This window comes from Anolis carolinensis, chromosome 5 (assembly GCF_035594765.1).
Source record: "Anolis carolinensis isolate JA03-04 chromosome 5, rAnoCar3.1.pri, whole genome shotgun sequence".
Lineage (NCBI taxonomy): Eukaryota > Metazoa > Chordata > Lepidosauria > Squamata > Dactyloidae > Anolis > Anolis carolinensis.
In genome coordinates this window covers 4611827-4631188 of record NC_085845.1, presented here as the reverse complement: position 1 = coordinate 4631188, position 19362 = coordinate 4611827, and the positions used below count along the sequence as shown (strand labels likewise).

Sequence of the window (19362 nt, the reverse complement as noted above, 5' to 3'; positions counted from 1 at the left end):
ATCTCCAATCAGACAACTATAGAATCGATCATATACTTTTGATGACCGGATCTATCATATGCATGTCTTATTGGAGTCATTATGAAGTTGTTTTGAGTCTCAATCAAGATAATAAGGATAATAATTGACAGAAATTAGAGCAATTAATACTTTTCACTATCTAAAAAACATTCTGAAAACTCTCTTTTTAAGTCTCCAATCAGACAACGGTGGAATCAATCCTATACTTTGATACCTGAATGATAAGGATAAGAACTGGCAGAAAATAGAGCAATTAATACTTTTCAGTATCTAAAAACATTCTGAAAACTCTCTTTTTAAGTCTCCAGTTAGACAACAGTGGAATCAATCATATACTTTTGTTACCTGCATGATAAATCTGTCATGCGCATGTGTTACTGGAGTAATTCGCCTATTTTGGGTTTCGATGAAGACAGAAAAGCGGGGCATAATAGCATAATAATAATCAATATATTATTATCTAAAAACATTCTGAAAACTCTCTTTTTAAGTCTCCAATCAGACAACCATGGAATCAATCATATACTCTTGATACCTGAATGATAAATCTATCACGTGCATGTGTTACTGGAGTAATTCGCCTATTTTGGGTTTCAATGAAGACAGAAAAGTGGGGCATAAGAGCATAATAATAATCAATATATTATTATCTAATAGCATAATAATAATCAATATATTATTATCTAAAAACATTCTGAAAACTCTCTTTTTAAGTCTCCAATTAGACAACGGTGGAATCAATCCTATACTTTTGATACCTGAATGATAAATCTGTCATGCGCATGTGTTACTGGAGTAATTCACCTATTTTGAGTTTCAATGAAGATAGAAAAGTGGGGCATAAGAGCATAATAATAATCAATATATTATTATCTAATAGCATAATAATAATCAATATATTATTATCTAAAAACATTCTGAAAACTCTCTTTTTAAGTCTCAGTCAGGCGATGATGGAATCAACCCATATAGGTTGATAACCAAATGATAAAATCCATCCTGCGCATGTGTTACTGGAGTAATTCGCCTGCTTTGGGTTTCGATCAAAAGCGAAAAGCGGGGAAGAATAACACAATCAATAAGAAACAGAACATACTTTTCCCCTGTCTGAAAATACTCCAGTTTGTGGAGTAATGGGAAAGATCAAACTAAGAGAGGGATCCAAGAGAGATGTAGAAGAAGGGAAAGAGTTGCAAGTGTTTCCAGTCTCCTTAAGGCAAGCTCTGCCCCGGTGAAAGGTGGGTGGCCCAAAAGCCCTTACCTTTGGGCGGCGGTGTTGGCGTCCAAGATGCCCGTGCTCTGCATCCACGACCTCACGGCCGACAGCCCGCCACTCAAGGGCTCTTCCTTCATGGTCAGCCCACCTCTGGGGAGACCCTCCTGGATGGAGAACATCAAAACAGCCTGGTCAGGTAGGCACTGAGCGGGTGGGCGGGCGGAAGAGAGGGAAAAGTTTGGGGCCTCCCTGGGTTTCCTTTTAGGTTTGGGCCAATAATCCTCAAACAGGGGGTCAGTGGGAGGGGGGTGGGCCAATCCCCCCTATGAAACTGCCCCGGCCTTTGGAGACAAAACCAAAACCAGCAACCAGCGCGGCTTCCTTGAGCCACCTGCCGCAAAAGCTCCAGGAGAAGGAGGTGAGACAGTCCAAAGGGAAGGAAGGAGAGGCAAACTCTTTGGGCTGGTTTGTTTGTTTCCAAGTGGCGGGGAGGGTGGGACTTGCAGTGGGAGGAGGAATTGGGGAGGGGGTGGGAGAGAGAGAAAGAAACAGTGAGTAGGAGGAGGAGGAGGAGGAAGAGAGGCTCTTTAGGAGCCAAGCAGCTGGAAAGAGAGGAGGGTGGGTTTTGCAGGCAGAGAAAGAAGGAGGGATGGAGGGAAGGAAGGAGGGAAGGAAGGAAGGAGGAGGGAATCACAGGAAGGAGAGGCAGAGATTGAAGACCCTGGGGAGAAGGGAGGGGTGGGGAAAACTCTGAAGAGGAGGAGGAGGGAGGAAGGAAGGAAAGAAGGAAGAGGAAGGAAGGAGTGGCAAGCCAGGAGGACCAGGGAAGGAAGAGGAGGATCCAATGCAGCAGCAGAAGCAACAACATCCCCATGTATCCTCTTCCTCCTTCTGAGCATCTTTATCTCAGAAGACAAGAAGGAAGGAAGGAGGAGGAAGGATGGAGGAGGAAACTGGCTGGACCACTGAGGAGGAGGAAGAAAGGCCAGCTGGATGGAGAAGGACAAGGAGAAGAAGAAGAAAGGATTGGGAAAGGAAGAGGAGGAGAAGGTAGAGAGGCAGTAAGTGAAGGAAAGGAGAAGCTGAGATGTTGAAGTTGGAAGGGATGGGGGAGAAGGGGCTGCTTCTTGCGACTGAGGAGAGGAAAACGGGGGAAGAGAAGGAGAAGGAATAGAAAGGCTGGGAGTCAAGAAGAAAGAGGCTGAGAGGAAGACTGGCTGGTGAAGGGATTGGAGAGGAGGAAGGAGTGGAAGGAAGGAAGGAATTGGGGAGGAAGAGGGCAAGAAGAGAAATTGGGAAGGAAGGAAGGAGGGGGGGAAGAGGAGGAGGAGGAGGAAGAGAGGCAGGCGAGGAGAGAAAGGAGAAGCTGAGATGTTGAAGTTGGAAGGGAAGGGGAGAAGGGGCTGCTTCTTGTGACTGGGGAGAGGAAAACAGGAGAAAAAGAAAGGGGGGAAGAGGACTGGAGGCCAAGAAGAGGCGAAGAAGAAGGAAGGAAGGCTGGTGAAAGGATTGGAGAGGAGGAAGGAGCAGAAGGAAGGAAAGAAGGAAGGAATGAAGGAAGGAATTGGGGAGGAAGAGGGCAAGGTGTAGAAGTCAGGAGGGATTCTTTCTGAAGGAAGGAGGAGAAGAGAAGAAGGAGGAGAAGAAATGGACAAGAAGTCCAGGAGAAGCTGAGATGAAGGCTGGCTGGTGAAGAACTCGGAAGGGACTGGAGAGGAGGAAGGTGCAGAAGGAAGGAAGGAATTGGGGAGAAAGTGGGTAATGTGGGGGAGTTTGGGAAGGAAGGGGGGAAGAGAAGGAGGAGGAGGAGGAGGAGGAAGAGAGCAGGCAAGGAGAGAAAGGAAAAGCTGAGATGTGAAAGTGCTCCATGTTGAAGTTGGAAGGGAAGGGGAGAAGGGGCTGCTTGTTGTGACTGAGGAGAGGAAACCAGGAGGGAAGAAGAAGGAGATAGAATAGAAAAGGTCAAGAAGAAAGAGGGAGGAAGACTGGCTGGTGAAGGGATTGGAGAGGAGGAAGGAGTGGAAGGAATCGGGGAGGAAGAGGGCAAGGAGAGAAGTTGGGAGGGAAGAAAAGGAGGAGGAAGAAGAGAGGCAGGAGAGGAGAGAAAGGAGAAGCTGAGATGTTGAAGTTGGAAGGGAAGGGGGAGAAGGGGCTGCTTCTTGTGACTGGGGAGAGAGAACCAGGGAAGGAAGTAAGAGGAGTGGAGGTCAAGAAGAGGCTGAGAGGAAGGAAGGCTGGTGAAGGGTTTGGAGAGGAGGAAGGAGCAGAAGGAAGGAAGGAATTGGGGAGAAAGACAGAAAGGTGTAGAAATCAGGAGGGATTCTTTCTGAAGGAAGGAGGAGAAGAGAAGAAGGAGGTGAAGAAATAGACTGGAAGGTCAAGAAGAGGCAGAGAAGAAGGAAGGAAGGCTGGTGAAGGGTTTGGAGAGGAGGAAGGAGTGGAAGGAAGGAAGGAAGGAAGGAATTGGGGAGGAAGAGAGAGAGAGGTGTGGGAGTTGGAAGGCATTCCTTTTGAGTGTGGAATAGGGGAAGGAAGGAGGAGAAGAAACAGAAAGACTGGAAGTCCAGGAGAAGCTGAGATGAAAGCTGGCTGGTGAAGAAGTTGGGAGGGATTGGAGAGGTGGAAGGAGCAGAAGGAAGGAAGGAATGGGGAAGAAGGAGAAGAGGGCGAGGTGGAGGAGTTGGGAAGGATTCCTTCTGGGTGTGGAATAGGGGAAGAGAAGGAGAGATGTGGAAGGTGCTCCATGTTGAAGTTGGAGGGGAAGGGGAGAAGGGGCTGCTTCTTGTGACTGGGGAGAGAGAACCAGGGAAGGAAGGAAGGAAGAGGAGTGGAGAAGAAGGAAGGAAGGAAGGAAGGAAGGAAGGAAGGAAGGAAGGAAGGAAGAAAGGAAGGCTGGTGAAGGGTTTGGAGAGGAGGAAGGAGCAGAAGGAAGGAAGGAAGGAATTGGGGAGAAAGTGGGCAATATGGGGGAGCTGGGAAGGAAGGAGGGAAGAGAAGGAGGAGAAAGAAGAGAGGCAGTAGAGGAGAGAAAGGAGAAGCTGAGATGTTGAAGTTGGAAGGGAAGGGGAGAAGGGGCTGCTTGTTGTGACTGGGGAGAGAGAACCAGGGAAGGAAGGAAGAGGAGTGGAGGTCAAGAAGAGGCTGAGAGGAAGGAAGGAAGGAAGGAAGGAAGGAAGGAAGGAAGGAAGGAAGGAAGGAAGGAAGGAGAGAAGGAAGGAAGGAAGGAAGGAAGGAAGGAGAGAAGGAAGGAAGGAAGGAAGGAGAGAAGGAAGGAAGGAAGGAAGGAAGGAAGGAAGGAAGGAAGGAGAGAAGGAAGGAAGGAAGGAAGGAAGGAGAGAAGGAAGGAAGGAAGGAAGGAAGGGAGGGAGGGAAGGAAGGAGAGAAGGAAGGAAGGAAGGAAGGAGAGAAGGAAGGAAGGAAGGAAGGAAGGAAGGAAGGAAGGAAGGAAGGAAGGAGAGAAGGAAGGAAGGAAGGAAGGAAGGAGAGAAGGAAGGAAGGAAGGAAGGAAGGGAGGGAGGGAAGGAAGGAGAGAAGGAAGGAAGGAAGGAAGGAAGGAAGGAAGGAAGGAAGGAAGGAAGGAAGGAGAGAAGGAAGGCAGGCTGGTGAAGGGTTTGGAGAGGAGGAAGGAGCAGAAGGAAGGAAGGAAGGAATTGGGGAGAAAGAGGGCAAGGTGTAGAAGTCAGGAGGGATTCTTTCTGAAGGAAGGAGGAGAAGAGAAGAAGAAATAGACTGGAAGTCCAGGAGAAGCTGAGACGAGGGCTGCCTGGTTTGGAGAGGAGGAAGGAGCAGAAGGAAGGAATTGGGGCGAAAGAGAGAGAGAGGTGGGGGGGGGGGGTTGGGAGGGATTCTTTCTGAGTGTGGAATAGGGGGAGGTGGGGAGGGGGCGGAGGGGCCTCTTTCTCTGCTGGGCTCCCTTCGAGGGAGGGCAGGGGAGACCCTTCCTCCTCCTCCTCCTCCTCCTGCCGCTCCCCCCTCCCTGCGGGGCCTGCTTTTACCGCGGCGGGGGGGAGCCTGGGGGTCCGGCGAGGGCCCTGCGCTGCCCGGCCATGGCGCCTCCGCCTTCCTCCTCCTCCTCCTCCTCCTGCTTCTGGGCCGGGGAGCAGCGGCAGGGGCGGCGTGGGCGTGGGGAGCAAGAGCAGCAGGAGCCTCCTCCGGCGGGGGTCCCCGGGGAGAAGGGCGCCTCCGCTTCTCCTCCTCCTCCTCCTCCGCCGCCGCCGCTGGGCCTCCTCTTCCTCCTCCTCCTCCTCTTCTTCCTCCTCCTCTTCGTCCGGGAGCAGGAGCATGAGCAGGGCCAGCCAGGGCTGCCCGGGGGCGGGGAGGGGGCTGCTTCCTTGGGGGGCGGCTGCGGCTGCTCCTCCGGCCGGGCCGAGCCGGGCCATGCCTCCTCCGCCGCCTCCCCAGGGAGGGAGGAGGGAGAGGAGGGGGAGGGGGAGGAGGAGGGAGGAAGGGGAGGGGGAGGGGGAGGCCCGCAGGGAGGGAGGGAGGGAGGGAGGGCAGGGGAGGGGGCTGGCCAGGCCCGGCCGGGCTGACATCATCCGGGAGGGGAGGGGACCGGGGGAGGGAGGGAGGGAGGGACCCCCCCCCCCATAGGATGTAGGAAAGGCCCACCGCCGGAAGGAAGCCCCCCCCCCTTTTCTCCCTCAACTCCACATCTAGAGGGAACAAGATCGTGTTGTCGAAGGCTTTCACGGCCAGGATCACAGCGTTGTTGTGTGTTTTCCGGGCCATGTCCCAGAAGCATTCTCTCCTGACGTTTCGCCCACATCTAGGGCAGGCATCCTCAGAGGTTGTGAGATACCCTGTTTCCCCTAAAATAAGACATCCCCAAAAAATAAGACCTAGCAGAGGTTTTGCTGAATTGCTAAATATAAGGCCTCCCCCGAAAGTAAGACCTAGGCAAGTTTTTGTTTTGAAGCATACCCAACAATCAGACCACCAGAGCATGCAGGACTGGTAAATGTACATACCATAGATTGTTGTACATGGAAATAATGGTAGTAACAAGAAATTCCTGATAGGATTCACAGTTTGTCTGGTTATGCTGGTTTGTGATGACAACTACTGTACAGTACATAATAAATGTTCATGTTTTTATTCAACAATAACTGAATTCTTCTTCATGGAAAAATAAGACATCCCCTGAAAATAAGACCTAGTGCATCTTTGGGAGCAAAAATTAATATAAGACACTGTCTTATTTTCTGGGAAACACGGTATATGGAAAAAACTCAGCAAGGAAGGTTTATATATATATATATATATATATACACAGTACAGTCTCACTTATCCAACATAAACAGGCTGGCAGAATGTTGGATAAGCGAATATGTTGGATAATAAGGAGGCATTAAGGAAAAGCCTATTAAATATCAAATTAGGTTATGATTTTACAAATGAAGCACCAAAACATCATGTTAGACAACAAATTTGGCAGAAGAAGTAGTTCAATACGCAGTAATGCTATGTAGTAATTACTGTATTTACGAATTTAGCACCAAAATATCCTAATGTATTAAAAACATTGACTCCAAAAATGCGTTGGATAATCCAGAATGTTGGATAAATGAGACTCTACTGTATATATATATCTATCTGTGGAAAGCCCAGGGCGAGGGAAGAACTCTTTGTCAGTTGGAGGCCAGTGTGAATGTTGTAGTTAATCACCTTAATTAGCATTGAATAGCTTTGCCTCCTGGCTTCTTCCTGCTTTGGGGCATCCTTTGTTCAGAGTCGGTAGCTGTCCTTGCTTCCCATGTCTGGAACTCCTCTGTTTTCATGGTTTCCTCCTTTCTGTTGAAGTTGTCCACATACTTCTTGTGGATTTCAATGGCTTCTCTGTGTAGTCTGACATGATACCGTGTTTCCCCAAAAATAAGACAGTGTCTTATATTAATTTTGCTCACAAAGATGCGCTTGGTCTTATTTTCAGGGGATGTCTTATTTTTCCATGAAGAAGAATTCACATTTATTGTTGAACAAAAAAATGAACATTTTTATATACTGTACAGTAGTTGTCATCACAAACCAGCATAACCAGACAAACTGTGAGTCCTATCAAGGATTTCTTGTTACTACCATTATTTCCATGTACAACACTCTATGGTACGTACATTCACTAACCCTGCATGCTCTGGTGTTCTGTTCAGCGGGCATGCTTCCAAACAAAAACTTTGCTAGGTCTTACTTTTGGGGGAGGCCTTATATTTAGTAATTTAGCAAAACCTCTACTAGGTCTTATTTTCTGGGGATGTCTTATTTTAGGGGAAACAGGGTATTTGTTGGAGTGGGTGAGCATTTCTGTGTTCTCCAATAATATCCTGTGTCCAGGCTGGTTCATCAGGTGCTCTGCTATGGCTGATTTCTCTGGTTGAGTGAGTCTGCAGTGCCTTTCATGTTCTTTGACTCGTGTTTGAGCAATGCTGTGTTTGGTGGTCCCTATGTAGCCTTGTCCACAGCTGCATGGTATTCGGTAGACTGCAGAGGTGAGAGGATCCCTCTTGTCCTTCGCTGACCGTAGCATTGGTTGGATTTTCTTTGTGGGTCTATAGATAGTTCACATTCACACTGGCCTCCAACTGACAAAGAGTTCTTCTCTCACCCTGGACTTTCCACAGATCTCTATATATAAAGGGGTAATGAAATTTCGGCCTAGGACAAAACAACAAAATGACACATTCCATGAACACTAAACTTGGCAACACAACCCCTCATCCATGCCTCTATGTTCATACAACAAAAATAAAATAAAAATAAAATCCTAATTAGAGGGAGAGGAATAATCGTTTTTATCCAATTGCTGCCAGTTAGAAGGCTAAGGTCCGCCCACTTGGTCTCCTAGCAACCCACTCAGCCCAGGGGACAGGCAGAGTTAGGCCTCACTTAGGCCTCTTCCACACTGGCTATAAAATACAGATTATCAGATTTTAACTGGATTATATGGCAGTGTAGACTCAAGGCCCTTCCACACAGCTATATAACCCGTTTATAATCTTATATTATCTGCTTTGAACTGGATTATCTTCAGTCCACACTGCCATATAATCCACTTCAGTGTGCATTTTATCCAGCTGTGTAGAAGGGGCCTCATGCTTTGCCACAGCAACGCATGGCCGGGCACAGCTAGTATATACATATAAACCTTCCTTGCTTAGTTTCTCCATACCTCCCAACCTCTGAGGATGCCTGCCATAGATGTGGGTGAAACGTCAGGAGAGAATGCTTCTGGAACATGGCCAGACAGCCTGGAAAACACACAACAACCCCAGACAGGGAATCCCTCTCCACTCCAGTTGGGATTTGGGAAGGGGCTTCACTCCAAGCAGCCCCAACTCAAGATATTTGGATGGGGGGAGATGGAAGGGAATCCCCATTTGGGGAGGGGGAGGGAGGGAGCCCCCTCCTCATTGGGATCTGGGAAGGTCAAGGGGAGGACGGGAAGCCCCTTGGACTCAGGATGTGGGGCAGCTGCAACAGGAGTGTGTGTGGGGGGAGGGAGGAAAGTCTAGCCCCTTTCATTGAGTTCTATTCATATTTACCAAGGGGGAGGGAAAGGGAAGCCCTGTCCCACTGAGAAACCGCTTTGAGTCTCCTTGTGGAGAGAAAAAGCAGAGTGTAAATAAACACAACAACAACAATAATAATAACTGTGCAGTTTTCTGGCATTGTATATTTCTGCCGCTTCTATGACTGTTCATTTGGGTTTTGATTCCGTAGCCCACTTGTCGATGGATGTCCAGAATCAGCAGCATCCACCGCGGTCCTTTTTATCCTGAGCCAGTATAGACTTTGTTTGGGTTTGATTCTCCATAATGCTAATGGGTTAGGTGCTCTTGGTTCTGCTCCTCAGCTGAGGCCTCTCTGGCTTGGTTGGACCTGCCGGTAGTTACACTACTGCCAGCACAGCCCTCAGTCATCATTGGAGCAGTTAAGCCCCCCCACCACGTCAAGGTTTGAAAAAGGTTTGGATCATTGACTTTGCCATCCCAGGTGACAGTCGCATTGACGAAAAACAACAGGAAAAACTCAGCCGCTCTCAGGACCTCAAGATTGAACTTCAAAGACTCTGGCAGAAACCAGTGCAGGTGGTCCCGGTGGTGATGGGCACACTGGGTGCCGTGCCAAAAGATCTCAGCCGGCATTTGGAAGTAATAGACATTAACAAAATTAGGATCTGCCAACTGCAAAAGGCCACCCGACTGGGATCTGCGCGCATCATCCGAAAATACATCACACAGTCCTAGACACTTGGGAAGTGTTCGACTTGTGATTTCGTGATATGAAATCCAGCATATCTATCTTGTTTGCTGTGTCATAAAATAAAATAACAATAACAATTTAGTATTGTTGGGGTTGAGACTAGAGGAGGCTGTAAGGGACTCACCCCCACATGAAAGAAGGGGAGGCCAAGGACTCTTTCCTGATGGGGTTTAGGAGGGGGACTCTAGTGGCAGGAGATCCAAGGGAGCCCCCCCCCCCATCACAAGGGAGCCCCCTCCAATAGCTTTCCTCCAGTCTCAAACTGGGGGACCTCTTCCTATCTTGACTTGGGGGTCCCCACCCCACCCCTCTCCCTCCACTTTGAGTGGGGGTCCTTTTCATCTTTCTCCTTTCCCCATCTCTTCCTCCTTCCTTTGCAGGGTCAGGGTGAAAAGCTTGAAGAAGGGACCCCCAGTCACCCCCAAAAAGGTTGGGAGGCACCTCCCTGCTTACCTTCCAACTGTCGCACCTCAGGTTAGCTTCACCTTGCTAAAGACACCAGGCTGCACACAGAATGTAGTATTTTGTAGTTTATTAGGAAATAGGGGAAAGATAGTTCATAAAAGGCAAAAGTTCAGTTCCAAAAGATAGTTACTAAAACAAGGCCGTAAGAAACAAATCCATAGAAACATTCGGCATGAAACAAGGTCCTTTCAAAGAAGCCAAAGTCCCAGAAACCAGGATACATCCAGGCAACAAGACAATACAGGAAAGCAGACTTGGTTCTTGATTCAAGCGAGGAAAATTGCTTTGATGAAGATTTCCCTCTCAGCAGACTGTTTTAACAGCATAACATGAAGGCATTTCTTTGCCCTTTGACTTCCCTCTTATTTGCTATTCTGAGACTTCTGCGCAACCCCCGAAATTCCAAACGAGTAGCCCGATCTAGAGAAGTGGCCTCATCGTCAAGGCCACAGGGCTCGTTAGTGTTATCAGGCTGAGAGCTGCTCTCCCTTTCTGCTTTTTGCACCTGAGAACCATCATCATTAAGAACATCATTTCTTCCCGTGGGAAAACCTCCCTGCTCCTCATCTCCCACAGCAGGAACACCCTGCACCTGAATCCCATAATCCCCATCAGAGTCATCTTGAAACTCATCCTGAACCTGAATCCCATCATCTTGAACTTGCATCCCAGAATCCTCATCAGAGTCACACAAAGGCTGAGCCACAACACCATCCTCAGCCCCGAATCCCAAGTCAAAGAGGGGTCCCTTATCTGCTTCCCCCCCCCCCAGTCCCTACTCTCTTTCTCCACCCATTAATATTAAATTGGAGGATCTCTTGTTGCATTCTGTATAGTGCAGGCCTGGGCCAACTTGGGCCCTTCCTCCAGGTGTTTTGGACTTCAACTCCCACAATTCCTAACAGCCGGTAGGCTGTTAGGAATTGTGGGAGTTGAAGTCCAAAACACCTGGAGGCCCCAAGTTGGCCCATACATGGTGTACTGTAGTGGCTTCCCTATGAGAATTGTGCCATTGAATTGAAGCTCCCATCATCCTTGATTGTTAGCTTTGGCTGCAGAGTGGCCATCATCCCAAAGGACTGTATGCTTCTCACCCCTGCCCTCCACCCAAACTTCCCATAGAAATCCCTTAGGTTGGTTCCAAATGTGTACCTGCGGTGGGTTGTGGGACTGCAAACCTCATCATGCATTGTGTTAGGAGAGGCCAGTGCTGGAGATAAGCATGGGACAATAACACTACGTAAGACGATTATTGTTTCTGGGTTATCAATGTCATTTCCTAATTCGTTCTATCATAAAACCATGGGAAAAGTTTATTAAACTGCCAAAACTTTGTTTTTGCAGAAGGGACCTCATCCTGCAGCACATTTTGCTATGGTTTTTCAATAAATATCTTATCAAGTCTCAATCAATTCCAAATAGTTTGTGCCACAAAAATGATGTTTCTGGAGTAGAAAAACTACTTTCAAAGTAAGGGCTGCACAATAAAACAGGAAATAGCACTTTCAAACCAGAAACAGAAAAAAAAATTCAAATTTTGTTACATAATCTAATAGTTCTTCCCAAGTCTCTGTTTGGGCACACAGTCTGCCCTGGAATCCCAACTGTTGCCCATTACCTTAAAGCAGGGGTCCCCAAATGTTTTAAACAGGGGGCCAGTTCACAGTCCTTCAGACGGTTGGAGGACCGGACTATAGTTTTTTTTAAAAAAAAACTATGAACAAATTCCCATGCACACTGCACATATCTTATTTTGAAGTAAAAAAACAAACAAAATGGGAGCAAATACAGCTTTAATATTAATCATAATAAAAATAATAAAGAAGGCTGGAAGAGACCCCTTGGGCCATTGAGTCCAACCCCCTTCTACCTTTGTGCACCAAAAGCACAAGCAAAGCACCCCTGACAGATGGCCACCCGGCCTCAATGTTGTTAACAATAATAATAAAACAAAATAAAATGTTTTTGATTTAAGTCAAAAATCAGAAACTCCTCAAAGCACAGCAGTCAAAAAACCAGTACAAGAAAGCCGCACTACAAACTAGAGCTGACAGCTGGCACAACAAAACATTGCATGGAAAGTTCCTTGACAAAAATGAAGGAAAAGCTCATAAGGAGAAGACCTGGCTCTGGCTCACGAATGGGACCCTGAAGAAGGAGACAGAAGGCCTGATCCTTGCAGCCCAGGAGCAAGACATCAGAACAAAGGCAATTCAGGCCAAGATCGAAAAATCAGCTGATGACCCAAAATGCAGACTGTGCAAGGAAACCGATGAAACCATTGATCATATCCTCAGCTGCTATAAGAAAATCGCACAGACAGACTACAAACAGAGGCACAACCATGTGGCCCAAATGATTCATTGGAACTTATGCCTCAAGTACCACCTCCCAGCAGAAAAGAACTGGTGGGATCACAAACCTGCAAAAGTATTGGAAAATGAGCACGCAAAGATACTGTGGGACTTCCGAATCCAGACTGACAAAGTTCTGGAACACAACACACCAGACATCACAGTTGTGGGGAAAAAAAGGTTTGGATCATTGATGTTGCCATCCCAGGTGACAGTCGCATTGATGAAAAACAACAGGAAAAACTCAGCCGCTATCAGGACCTCAAGATTGAACTTCAAAGACTCTGGCAGAAACCAGTACAGGTGGTCCCAGTGGTGATGGACACACTGGGTGCAGTGTCAAAAGATCTCAGCCGGCATTTGGAAACAATAGACATTGACAAAATCACGATCTGCCAACTGCAAAAGGCCACCCTACTGGGATCTGCACACATCATCCGAAAATGCATCACACAGTCCTAGACACTTGGGAAGTGTTCGACTTGTGATTTTGTGATACAAAATCCAGCATGTCTATCTTGTTTGCTGTGTCATACAATGCCATTGTGTGAATAATAATAATAATAATAATAATAATAATAATAATAATAATAATAATAATATATCACGCAGTCCTAAATGCTTGGGAAGTGTTTTACTTGTGATTTTGTGATACAAAATCCAGCATATATATCTCGTTTGCTCTGTTATACTGTGTCTTTCTGTCAATAATAATAATAGTAAAGAGGGTGGGAAGAGACCCCTTGGGCCATTTAGTCTAACCCCCTTCTGCCTTTGTGCACCAAAAGCACAAGCAAAACACCCCTTAATAACTAATAATTAATAAAATAATAATTAAAATACCATTATAAGCAAGCAAAGCTTTGGAAGGTGCGCACCAGGCTGCACGTGCCTTCCTCGGTGGAAGAGGAGTGAGAATTGTGGGGGGCCGGATAAATGGCTTTGATGGCCTGCATGTGGCCCCCGGGCCTTAGTTTGGGGACCCCTGCCTTAAAGTGTGTGGCAGAAATACTGGAAGGAAGCTTCCTGTTTTAGCTTTTCTTCTATGCGCAACTGTGGGGACTAGTTTTCCATTCCCGGACCCTCAGAGGGGCTATCAAAGAAGCCGTAAGTCTGCTGATGGAATCATAAGAGACCCCAAGGGCTATCCAGGAACACACAAACAACTCCTGGCAGATAGCCATCCAGAGAAGGAGCTTCGCCAGACTCCAAGGCAGAGAGTTCCACTGTGAAACAGCTCTCAGAGTCAGAAAGCTCTTCCTAATGTTCAGGTGGGATCTCTTTTCCTGCAATTTGTATCCATTGCTCCATTGTGTATCAGAAAACAAGCCTCACCCTCTTCTCAGTGGGACATCCTTTCCAATATTGAAACCTGGCTCTCTTCTCACCTCTCAGCCTTCTCTCTCCAGGCTAAAGATACCCAGCTTCCTAAGCCTTTCTTCATATGCCTTTCCTCTGACCTTTCCTCTGACCGGAGCAGAATACAGTGGGACTACGACTTCTCTCGATCTCAAGACACTATCCTCTTACTCAGCGGTCCTTAAACTTTTTCAGTGGAGGTTCATGGTCCCTCAGACTATTGGGGGGCCAGACTATGATGAAATGGTCTAAAATTAGGATTGTTGTTGTTGTGTGCCTTCAAGTCATTCAGAGTGCCTAAGACCAGCAAAAAATACTGGAGGTCTCTGTAGAATATTCAGCTTGATTTGAGGGAGCTGATTTGTGGGAGTTGTAGTTCACCTACATCCAGACAGCATGGTGAACCCAAACACCGATGGGTCTGGACCAAACTTGGCACACAGACCTGATATGCCGAAATTTGATTACTGGAGGGGTTTGTGGGGAACTGGCCTTCCTTTCTGGGAGTTGTAGTTCACCCACAACCGGAGAAATTGTGACCTCCTCCGATGATGGACCTGGACCAAACTTGGCACGCAGAACCCTCATGATTAACTCAACCTACTGGAGGGGTTTGAGGGGGCTGGCCCACCATAGTGGGAGTTGTAGTTTACCCTACAGCCAGAAAGCAAACCCCACTGATGATGTGCCCAGAGCAAATTTGCCCAACATAACAAACTTCAAGTACTGATGGAGTTTCTCGGGGTTAACCTGGCATGGTGTCAGTGACTTTTTCAAATAACCAGGGCAATGCCGGGGACCCAAGCTAGTATCATATAGAACATAATCAAGAATTGCTCAGAGATGGAAAGTATCAGTTATCCCAAGGCAAGAATGGCTGGTGGAGACGTGAGAATTAGCCGAGATGGACAAACAGACCATGCTGATGAAGGAGGAATCATTGATTAACATTAAGAAAGATTGGAACTGGTTCATTGCTTTTTCACAAGAACAAGGGCGTTTGTCCACAATGAATTAAGAAGTCCTACCAAATGGAGAGAAGTATGGTTAATTGGTCATATATTACCACTTAAAGTAAGTAGGAGGATAAAAAGCATCAGATAGTGAATGCGAGGTTCATATAATTACTGTATATACTCGAGTATAAGCCTAGTTTTTCAGCCCTTTTTTTAAGACTGAAAAAGCCCCCCTCGGCTTATACTCGGGTGAGGGTCCTGGTTGGCTTATAATTGGGTCAGCTTATACTCGAGAATATATGTTACATTTATTATTTTTCTCTATTATTATTGGTATTATTACATTTATTATTTTTCTCTATTATTGTTGCTACTATTACATTTATTTTACTCTATTTTTTATTATTATTAATGCTTTTATTATTTCACTCTGATCTTATTATTATTGCATTTATTCTTTTACTATACTTATTATTACAGTAGAGTCTCACTAATCCAAGCCTCTGGATAATCCAAGCCATTTTTGTAGTCGATGTTTTCAATATATCATGATATTTTGGTGCTAAATTCGTAAATACAGTAATTTCATCATAACATTACTGCATATTTAACTACCTTTTCTTTCCATTTTTTTGTATAGCAGGATGTTTTGGTGTTTAATTTGTAAAATCATAACCTAATTTGACGTTTAATAGGCTTTTCCTTAATGCCTCCTTATTATCCAACATATTCGCTTATCCAACATTCTGCCGGCCCGTTCATGTTGGATAAGTGAGACTCTACTGTACATGTATTATTTTCCTGTATTTATTATTATTATTATTACATGTATTATTTTACTCTATTATTATTAAAAGGATACATAAGCACATTTACATTGAAGATGGGAATGATTTGATCAGAGTTGGACAGTCTTATCTTAGATTTGAGCTTTATGTAAATATTCAAAAACATTTAACCTACTGACGCCTCAATTAATGTAATTTTATTGGCATCTGATTTTATTTCTGAAATTTACCTCCTTCGGCTTATATTGGAGTCAATGTTTTCCCAGTTTTTTTGTGTGGTAAAATTAGGTGCCTTGGTTTATATTTGGGTCGGCTTATACTAGAGTATATACGGTATTTCTTTGTGTGCTTTGTTTGTGTTTCGATATACGTTTCTAGTTAGAAGTTAGAATGTAGCATGTGTTGAAAACCTTGCTTGTTTGTATTACTGTTACCCTTCTATCATGTACTTTCTTTTTCAAATAACAAAATAGCAAAATTGAGACGAAGATGGCAACAGTTAGGGATGAGGAAGAGCAGATAAAATAGGAGAGAGGGTGCAACAGTTTGCTTTGTAAGAAAGTAAGAATCAACCAGAATTGTTTGGGAAGAAAGACGAACGACTGGCTTGCTCTTTCATCTCAGTTTTAAGGAACCTTTGCAGCCTGCTTTTAAAAGTATTTTAAAAAAATTCAAGTACAGTAGTCTCACTTATCCAACATAAACGGGCCGGCAGAACGTTGGATAAGCGAATATGTTGGATAATAAAGACGGATTAAGGTGTAAAGCCTATTAAACATCAAATTAGGTTATGATTTTACAAATTAAGCACCAAAACATCATGTTAGACAACAAATCTGACAGAAAAAGTAGTTCAATACGCAGTAATGCTATGTAGTAAATACTGTATTTACGAATTTAGCACCAAAATATCAGGATGTATTGAAAACATTGACTACAAAAATGCGTTGGATAATCCAGAACGTTGGATAAGTGAGACTCTACTGTACTTTTTTTTTAAAAAAAGGGGCCCCTGGTGGCGCAGCAGGTTAAACTGCTGAGCTGCTGAACTTGCTAACTGAAAGCCTGGTAGTTTGAATCTGGGGAATGGGATGAGCTCCTGCTGTTAGTCACAGCTTCTGCCAACCTAACCTAATGCAAATGTGAGTAGATCAATAGGTACCGCTCCGGTAGGAAGGTAACAGTGCTCCATGCAGTCATGGTAGTAGCCACATGACCTTGGAAGTGTCTACGGACAAAGCCGGCTCTTCGGCTTAGAAATGGAGATGAGCTCCAACGCACAGAGTTGGACATGACTAGACTTAATGTCAAGGAAAAGCCTTTTACCTTTACTTTAAGGATGGAAAAAATGTGTGAGAAATCAATGCATCCAATGCAAGATCATTGTGGATGAAACATGAAACAGACGCACAGTGCCACCTGGTGGCAAGAAGCAGCTGCAGTCATAGATTTTTAGAATTGGAAGGGTTCCCCAAAGGCCATCTAGTCCAACTTTCTCTTCAATGCCGAATCTCCAGGGAAAGCTTCCCCAGCAGGGAGCTCCCTTGCCTCTTTTAAGACCAACGTGAGTAGATCAATAGGTACTACTCCGGTGGGAAGGTAGCGGCGGTCCATTCAGTCATGCCGGTCACATGACCTTGGAGGTGTCTATGGACAATGCTGGCTCTTCGGCTTAGAAATGGAGATGAGCACCAACCCCCAAAGTCGGTCACAACTGGACTTAACATCAGGGGAAAACTTTACCTTTTACGTTTAAGAGACATCTGGAGAAGGAAACCCCGGGGTTGTCAATTATTTCAGTGGTTTTACGTGGTTTAAAAGGGAGTCCTCAGTGACGCAGCGGGTTAAACCGCTCAGCTGCTGAGATTGCTGACCAAAAGACTGGCGGTTCGAATCCGGGGAGGGGGATGAGCTCCTGCTGTTAGCTCCAGCTTCTGCCAACCTAGCAGTTCGAAAACATGCCAATGTGAGTAGATCAATAGGTACCACTCTGGCGGGAAGGTAACGGCGCTCGGTGCAGTCATGCCGGCCACACAACCTTGGAGGTGTCTACGGACAAAACCGGCTCTTCGGCTTAGAAATGGAGATGAGCACCAACCCCCAGAGTCAGACACGACTGGACTTAACGTCAGGGGAAATCGTTTACCCCTTTACCTATGTGGTTGAAACTAACCGGTCACAATTCTATGTTTAATTCCTTTTAATGTTTATATGTTGTAGGTTTTAATCTGGAATGTGTCGTGTTTAGTGTTGCGAGCTGTTGAGAGTTTCACTGATGAGAGGAAAGAGGGATATAAAAATAATACTACTAATACAGTAGAGTCTCGCTTATCCAACAAAAACGGGCCGGCAGAACGTTGAATAAGCGAAAATGTTGGATAATAAGGAGGGATTATGGAAAAGCCTATTAAATGTCAAATTACACATTATGATTTTACAAATTAAGCACCAAAACATGATTTACAACAAATCGACACAAAAAAGAAGTTCAATACACGGTAACATTATGTGGTAATTACTGTATTTACGAATTTAGCACCCAAACATTGCAATGTATTGAAGACACTGACTACTAAAAGGCAGACTGTGTTGGGCAATACAGGACGTTGGATAAGCGAGACTCTACTGTAATAATAACTACAAGCAGAGGCATAATATTGTTGCTCAGATGATTCATTGGAACTTGTGCCACAAATATCATCTGCCTGTGACAAAGAACTGGTGGGATCACAAGCCTGAAAAAGTTACAGAAAATGAACATGTCAACCTACTCTGGGTCTTCCGAATTCAGACGGACAGAGTTTTGGAGCACAATATTCCTAATCTCATGATCATAGGGAAAAAAGTATGGATTGTCAATGTTGCAATTCCATGAGAAGCAACTGGAAAAGCTTACATGATGTGGTGATTTAAAGATTGAACGGCACAAGCCAGTAAAGGTGGTCCCCGTGGTGATCGGCACACTGGGTACAGTGCCTAAAAACCTTGGCCAGTACTTGAAAACCATCGGCGCTGACAAAACTACCACCTGTCAGCTGCAAAAGACCACCCTATTCAGATCTGCACACATTATTCGCCAATACATCACATAATCCTAGACACTTGGAAAGTGTCTGACGTGTGATACAACACAACAGCCAGTGCAGTGATCTTGATTGCTATGTACAGCACTCATCTTGTTGTGTATCAAATGATGATGATGCAATTGGGCTGAGCATTACCATTTCTTGTCAGGGATACTGCAATAGTTGTGAACTGCTTTTAGTCTCATTCATGATAGGAAAGTAGAATATAAACATTATTGTATTATTATTAACTAGCTGTGCCCGGCCACGCGTTGCTGTGGCGAAGTATGGTGGAAGGGCCTCGAGTCTACACTGCCATATAATCCAGTGCAAATTAGATAATCTGTGGAAGAAGCCTAAGTGAGGCCTAAATCTGCCTGTCCCCTAACTGAACCCTGGCTGTTCCTTGGCTGAGTTGGTTGCTAGGAGACCAAGTGGGCAGAGATTAGTCCTCTAACTGGCAGCAATTGGATAAAAACAATTATTGCTCTCCCTCTAATTAGGACTTTATTTTTCTTTTCTTTTTGTTGTCTCAACCTAGAGGCGTGGATGATGGGTTGTGTTGTCAAATTTCGAGGTTGGGGGGCCTGTAGTTTTGTTGTTTTGTGGGTCGCCGTGATGCCACCACTCATTTATATATATAGATAATGATTAACACCACCACCACCACTTATAAGGAATATTGGAAGTGTTGTGAGCTGTTTTGAGTTTCAATGATTAGACAAAAGTAGGATCTAAATTAATAATAATAATAATAATAATAATAATAATAATAATAATAATAATATCTATCTGAACAGTTGGGTCAAGCTCGACCATGACCTGTTAGGGATATTGGAATTGGTAGTATTAAAAAGTTACTTTTCCAAGTTTTGCAGATTA

At 45.3% G+C, this 19362-nt stretch overlaps 1 protein-coding gene across 2 annotated transcripts in view; it reads right to left on the bottom strand.

The window, feature by feature from the left end:
• LOC100567492 (transcription factor COE1) overlaps window positions 1–5692 on the bottom strand; it is a 160633-nt gene extending 154941 nt beyond the window's left edge. Inside the window, exons 1-2 of one of the 2 annotated variants that reach the window (XM_062982246.1) lie at window positions 5233–5692; window positions 1283–1401 (exon numbers count right to left, since the gene is read on the bottom strand). In XM_062982246.1, coding sequence (XP_062838316.1) covers window positions 1283–1401; window positions 5233–5616 — 503 coding nt within the window. In that variant the 5' untranslated portion in view covers window positions 5617–5692. The remainder of the gene's footprint in view (window positions 1–1282; window positions 1402–5232) is intronic. The other variant, XM_062982247.1, reaches the window with a different exon arrangement.
• Between the last annotated feature and the right edge of the window lie 13670 nt (window positions 5693–19362).